Source organism: Diadema antillarum, unplaced genomic scaffold (assembly GCF_040938485.1).
Source record: "Diadema antillarum isolate AM-2024a unplaced genomic scaffold, OU_Dant_1.0 scf00000051, whole genome shotgun sequence".
Lineage (NCBI taxonomy): Eukaryota > Metazoa > Echinodermata > Echinoidea > Diadematoida > Diadematidae > Diadema > Diadema antillarum.
Window position 1 is genome coordinate 1,039,944 of NW_027270940.1, and position 7,540 is coordinate 1,047,483.

At 41.4% G+C, this 7,540-nt stretch overlaps 1 protein-coding gene across 1 annotated transcript; it reads right to left on the reverse strand.

Moving 5' to 3' along the window:
- Positions 1-2,219: 2,219 nt before the first annotated feature.
- LOC139715569 (uncharacterized) lies at positions 2,220-4,284 on the reverse strand. Its single transcript, XM_071627130.1, has one exon. It carries the CDS (start codon positions 4,282-4,284, stop codon positions 2,494-2,496), a length of 1,791 nt encoding a protein of 596 aa, XP_071483231.1. The 3' UTR covers positions 2,220-2,493.
- Positions 4,285-7,540: the final 3,256 nt, after the last annotated feature.

Below are 7,540 nucleotides of genomic sequence, written 5' to 3' on the forward strand. Positions count from 1 at the left end.
AAATATGTACTTCCTACTACGAGAATGCAAATAACTGATGTATGTATTCTTTGTGCGAGAAACCCTCGAGGAAGCAGCACCCTGGAGACAAAAAAAAAATCAACATGTGGCGCTGGAAAACTAGACATAATTTTGTCGTTTCTTCCTGGATATGATATGTATAATGATTGATGGTGATGGAACTTCACGTTGTTTAGTGCCACAAAAATGATGTGCTTGCGTTTGATTGTCAACGTCTCCTCGAGCATTTAACATTAAAATGTATATACATGAAACAAACTGTGTACCGTGCCAGTATTAGAGCTTCTCAGATGCATTTTGATCTCATAAATAATATTCAAATGTTATATCGTATTTCCATCCCCCTCCCCCCCCCAAAAAAAAATACAACGGCCCCCTCCGCAACAATAACTTTAAGATTAGTGAGTCAATCCAAATACAAACTCAAGGCATGAAACCATATAACTAATTACCCACATCTTACGAAAAACCTATTTTTGAAGAGCAAGTTAGAAATCTCTTTCCTCCAAATTCTGTCCTTGTGTTTACACGTTAATATGGAGTTCCAAGACCATCCAAGTGCTAGACTTGGAAGAATCAGATCCATAGCATGCTTTACAACGATCAACATCTTTTCTGTGCCCACTTAATAATCAAACTGAATGGGGTTTTCTGCAAAATAAAGGGAAGATATTATATTTTCAAACCCTGAGATAGCCGCCCTAAGACAGCTTTTTTCATATGGGAAGTTAAAAATGTGAAAATCCGATTGTATTTTTACCACATTTCTTTGGAAGGGGGGGGGGGAGCATACTTTTCATTCCAATACACATCATAAATATTCATTGTTTCGTTTCCACCCATAGGCATTTTGATGTAAGTCTGTTTCGTGAAGATACTCACGCTCGATTAAAGCCGATATTATTTGATAACAGTTCGAGCGTAACTTCTTTTTTTTTTGGGGGGGGGGGGGGGATTGCATCAATCTTTGTGAAACGGGTCCCTGATCTTTATATCGGCAACACATTGTACGAAATATTTTTCTAAGTTCTCGCCTTTCCATGAAATATGCATTTTACCCAATTTCCTTTTGAACCTGTTCAGATTACATGAATTACGCATTCCCATATAAACACTCTCAATACAAAGTAGCAGTGCTTAGATTGCATTTGAAAGCCTCAAAAATCAACGATGATGATAAGTCAGCAAGTCCAGCAAGAAATTACTTTCTTCACAGGTAAATTGCATATAGTTTAATTACAATTCAAACGACACCGTCGTGCAAATGATATCATCATTTCATTTTATTGCCTGTCCAAATTGACTGAGACATCAAGGACTTCTTTGGGCGTCGTGGAGTCGGGGAAAATCTACATCCCTAAATGGAAGACTTCTCTTTTACAGAATAGTTCGGACTAATGGCAAACATTTTGATGACCCTTTTGGCATGTTGGATCCTTTCCTTTCTCTCAATGGAAGCATGATATTGGCGCCCTCTTGACAAGGAAGTCTCTTAGTGACGCTCATCACGTCCGAGTATCAGGACATAGGCTTATTTACACGCAAGAGTCAATAAGCGTGGCTTATTTACACGCAAGAGTCAATAAGCCTGTAAAATGCTTTAAGAAGCAATATTTTTGGTATTTATTTGCAAGGCAAAATCTCGTATTTCATAATCATACAATAGCTCTCAATAATCTTACAACAACATTATACTTTGTTCGTACGTTACATCACACAGGCCGTGCAATACACGATGCTCCAACACTCTGTCCTGCTTTCGAAGACATCCTTCTTTGAAGCCATTTTCTCATAATCTTCTGATTTGAATATCGCCCGCTCTAGCTGTGTGCCTCCACTTTTAAGAGGTTTTTCTCCCGGCCAACTTTGGTGTTGTCATACATATATTCAATATTGAACCTAGCAATGCACAGAGCGCATCTACAATCGTAGAGTGTCCACGCTCCATGGACCGGGCCGCAAAGGACTTCGCGCTCATGACATGTACTACCCGGACATACAGTATATTTTGCACAAAATTATGACATCAGTAAAATTATAAATAAATGATGATTATTAAAATCCTCATTTCCCTCTAGAAGTCCAGGTCCTGGGACCCGTTTCATGAAACTTGTCATCAGTGACAAGTTGTCATAGATTTGACAAGCTACTGGAATCCTTACATCTGATTGACTGAGAGAAAATTTGTCATAGAAATGTGGCAGTTTTCACTGATGACAAGTTTTATGAAACGGGCCCCTGGACTATACCGCCTGGCGGTAGGAACGTCCATTTAGGAGATGCTGCACTTAATGAGGGTGTAGTCGGCACTTCGCCCAACTAATACCTACAAGAGTACACAGTCCACTTCCAATATGGAAGCACTGCAAGCACTCTGCAACTGAAATTACATCGTTACTCGCTACAGCCTTCTCTATATCGACTAACCGTGGCTCACCTATCATAAATCCAATTTGTTTCATTGTTTCTATTTTAGCTCGATGTCTGGAAATTAAATGTCTTTTTGTACACCAGTACGTTCCTGCCATCACATACAATCATCTGGCCGTGAGGCGTGAGGATCAGATTCGACTCGACCACGTGATTATATTTCTTTTCTTTGCTCAGACCTGTCGCGACTGGAAGGGTCATCACCCTGGTCACGTCACCCCAATCTTGCCCGGACAACCGGCTGATGACGAACCGGTCGCGTTCAGGTTCATGACAAGCGACGTATATGTCACGCGTGCGCGAGTCTACTGTAGCGTTAAGGATCGTCTGACTGTGTGCGATTTCTTTTGAAACTCCATCCCTGTCGATAACGAGGACGGTGTTGTCAAACGGCACACGTTGAGCGATTATATCGCCAGAAGGTAGCAACGCTCGCATCCGGATTCTGTCTTTGCATGCGATGCTCTTAACAATCTTCCCATTGGTTGGGTTAATAGCGTGGATGTGTGATTGACTTCGCTCCACTGCGACAATTACTCCACTCCGTTGTCTTACAGCAATGTCCACGAACGTTCTCGCAGTTGTCGTCTTTGACGGCACAGCAAATTCTCTGGTCATCTTCCACTGCTTGTCGTAGAGGGCGACACTTCCACTCAGGAGTCCGTCGCTGCCTGTGAACCTCTCGCAGCACTTGGCACAAACCACTGCAGCCTCGTTCAGTGATTTACAGGATATTATGCGTGCACTATCTTGCAGCCGAAACTCCTCCGTCTTTTTATTGTTGACACTCATTACAAAAATCACCGCATCCCTTGATCCATCTTTCAAAATTACTGAATCGTCAGCTGATGTGTAACCTATCAAACATGGATGTTTAATCTTTCCCGCTATCTCTATGGTATCAGTCTGCTTCCATTTACCCCTGGGCCATTCGATTTGACCTCTGTACTCCTCCCCCTCAGCCCCCTTCACAAACCTGACATTCTGCGAAACTCTGGAGATCTCCTCCACGAATCCCGAGTCGGTGTTGGAATTGATTGTCGCTTCTAGCGCCGTGATCAAAGCCCGCGTTTTGCTTGCGACCAGATCCTGATCGCTCATGAGGAGGATGCTATCAACGCTCTCTAACGCTTCGTCAAGAACGTCCACGACCTCACTGGTCTGTCGGCTACATTCCTGGAAGTTCTCGTTGCATCCTGACTGAATATTGGTGAGCGTTTTTGTAAACTCGCGGCGCGCGTTTTCGATGGGTTCTCGTCGTTTCGCCTCAGCGCTGTGACTCTCGTTTAGTCGCTTCTCTCTCTTTTCGTTGAGTCGTCGAATCTCTTCGTCAAACTCTTTATTAATCGCATCGCGCTCATTTTTGCCTCGTTCAGTGTGTTTGCTTACAGCAACGCGGATGACGCACTGAATTTCCTTTTTGACGGTTTCAAAATGTTTCTCAGCCACGTCGTGTTGTCGAGAAATAAGATCTGCATGCCTCTTCCATTCCTGCTTCTTGTCTTTCGTCTTGGAGACAAGGTCGCCAAGGAGTCGTCTCTTCTGAGACAAGGATTCATCCAGCTCTTTTAGCGAACACGGCTTGTGGTGCACGGTGCTACATGATTGGCAGACGGCCTCGTCGTGTACCTCGCAGAAAAATTCGACGGGTTTCTTGTGCTTGGTGCAGATCCAGCCCACCCTCTTGCTCTGGATATCCACGATTTTATGCCCTTTCATGGTGGCGCACTCGTCGCAGAGCCGCTGCTTCTCGGCTACGTAGTACGTGGCAGAAGACTTCCTGAGGCATCCAACGCCTTCGCAATGACAGTTCTCGTGGAAGGGGGACGCCATTGCTATGACGACGTCTGTCACGTTATGACGGCTCCACTGTCTCACAAACTGATCAGACCTGCGGACAGAAACAACCAGACGCTAACCATTGTTCATGTGGACCTTTGGTCAGTGTGTTTTCATTACATTACATGAATTCTTTTTTTTTTGTCTCTCACAAAAGCTTCTTTTGTTCTCATTTATCAGAAACCACCATAGAATTCCTTATGGTCCAATAAAATTTGACTGTTTTCGATGGGTCCAAATGGTTATTTGATTTGATTTGATTTAATTTTATCTTATTTTATTGTTCACCATCTCAAAACACAAATAACATGATACAATCGATTGAACATAAGACTGGACATAGCGTCGTAATTACAAAGCATACAAGAGAAGACAATTTTACAAACATGAAATGTGGGGACTTACTAAAAAGCAAAGCTTGTAATGTATAGGTCGCTGTATAGATGAAAATGTTGGTCTTCTTAACCCTAAAAGGGCCGGGGGGGGGGGGGGCGGAATCCGCCCCCCCTCGACGTTTCGCGCTATAATTCTGTAACGCGAAAAGGCCTCGTCGCGAGGCTTCTTGACTTTCTTCGTTCAAGTCTCACGCAACTTTTGAGACCAAACTTGCAACGTCCGCGCATACTTTGGCGAAGCCACGCCCATTTTTGTAACGGAATGTCGCCCCTAAACGGGCACAATTTTGTGATTTTGTGTACATTTCCTATGGAAAACAGTGCTCTGTCATGAAAGTCATAAAAACCTGGTTATTTTTACAATTAATCACTTTCATTGATTAATTTTGTGCAAATTATGGTAGAAAAGTGGTCAGTGACAATTTCCAATGAAAAAACAAAGAAAAAACAAAAGTTGAAAAACAGAGAAATACATAAGAAATTCTGAAAACAATAAAATACATAGGAATTGAAATGAGTTTTGAGAGTTTTTGTGATGTACAATTGAAGAGTTTGTTTGCAAAAACCGATAAGTCCATATTTGCCAAATGGAGATATTTGCGATTAAAGGTCAAGAAAAATAAAGAGAATAATAAGAAAAGTTTTGTTTCTTTTGACCATAACTTCAAAAATAAACCTTCATATGTAGTAAAAAATATATCATTTACAAGGTATTATTTTGTACTTTATGACAGAGATCGTACTTCAAAATCTTCAAAAATGGACTTATCGGTTTTTGCAAACAAACCCTTCAATTGTTGAATATGCTAAAACAGATTTGCAGATCAAAAATTAGACTCTCAATGCTTTTAATTAGGCTAAAATATCATCTTGAGCTTAATTTGCATAATTGATTAATCAAAATTAGAAATTGATTGTTTCAAAAAATCTTATGACACAATCTTGTAGATTATGACGTGGGTCTCACGCATGCAAAATTTCACCACGATCGCACCACCGATGGCCGAGATCTCGGGGGGCGGGAGGGGGGGGGGGGGCGGAATCCATCCCCCCCCCCCCCCCCGGGCTGAGCATAGCCAAAAAAAGCCCGGCCCCTTTAGGGTTAAACAACGTAGCAACGAAAACTGAGACCCCTTTTACAGTCCGAGGCTCGGCCGCGGCCGAGCCCTCCTTCATTTCAGTGTAAACGCACAAAAGGCCAAATGCGCGAGGGATTTTTTTAGTTTACGTTTAAAACAATTCAGTGACAACGATTCAGTGGTGACAGAGTCAAGGCTATTCCAGAATTAGACCATCAGAAATCACCAGAGACTTGCTAATGGTCCAGTGTAGAATTTGAGTGTTTTGAGGGTGTAATGTTAGTATCCAGTATTGGTACAGATTATATAATTTGAGTGTTTTTCATGGATCTAGTGGTATCTAATGGGGAAGGTTAGCTCATTAGAAACCATCGGAGAATAATGATGGCCCATTATAGAATTTGAGTGCTTTGTGGGTCTAATGGTATCTATAGATGTGGTTAAGACTATTTTGGCCTAATTTCACTGCTTTCCACTGGTCTAATGGTATCTAAAATGGTGAAGATTATTATTACTAGAAACCATCAGAGAATATCCGATGGTCCAGTATAGAAACTGAGTGTTTTATGGGTCTACCGGGCAGATATAGTGATATGTAATTGTGTTTTAGACTATAATGGGATAATTGTCAATGGGCCTAAAGGTCCTGTTTACCTTTGGGAGCAAAGATTTATGTTCAAGATACCACATTTGACATCACATATGCATAATGTGTAGGTCTGTTGTACCACAAAGCATCCTACCATATAAACGTTTCGCAATAAACCCTAAAATATAAGGAGATATAGGTACTTTTCTCAATAAACCATAACTGTAAACGGTTTAGTCTGAAAACATTGTTATTGTAGCTATTGTTCACATTTTGTGTATTCAACAACACTTGACAGTGATTAAACAGAATCAATATTTTTACACTGGTTGTTTCTTTCCCTAACTCACATTTAAAACTATTTCAAAGCACTAATGCTGGGTTTTTGTTTCATGTGAAAAAAAGTTACGCTTTTAATGGAAACCATCAGACAATTTCCGACGGCCCATCATTATAGAATTTGAGTTTTTGCTTTGTTTTGTTTTGGTTTATTTTTTGGTCAAGTGATATCTAAAAGTGGAACAGACTACTATGTTAAATGGGTTAGTCAAATACCGTTTAGTGATTGCCTAAACACAGTCACGTGATGGAGGTACATTCGTTATGTTCGCCCATGGGCGAACATTCTTTGTAATGTTCTCCCATGGGAAAACATTTTCAGGTAACAAACAGAAGGCCTAGGACCGCGCGCACAGTGAATTTGGCTCTGCGCGAGCGAGCGATCGAGTGTGTCGTGCTAGTAGTTGACGTTGACGTATTTGACTAACCCATATAACATAACAGATGATGACTTTTGTTTTCGGGAACATGTACCAAACGTTCCACCCTCAGGGTTTAAAATGCTATTTCGGGAGGCTATAAGTCCCTCGACTTCGTCTCTGGACTTATAACCTCCCTCAATAGCATTTCAAACCCTTCGGGTGGAACATTCGGTATGTTCCCTCCCCCGCCAGTCATCATCTATATGATACCATTAGAAACCACCGAAGAACCTCTAATGGTTCAGTGGGATAAACCTTGAGGTCAACTCTCTAAAAAAAATTTTTCGAGTGATCCCTGACGTCACTCCAAAATGAGTGAAAATGATCATTTTCACTCAAAATTCACTCCAATTTCACTCGAAAGTCACTCTTTTTTGTATTCACTCTTTTTAGAGTGAAAATTTTCACTCGATTTTTATACCCCCG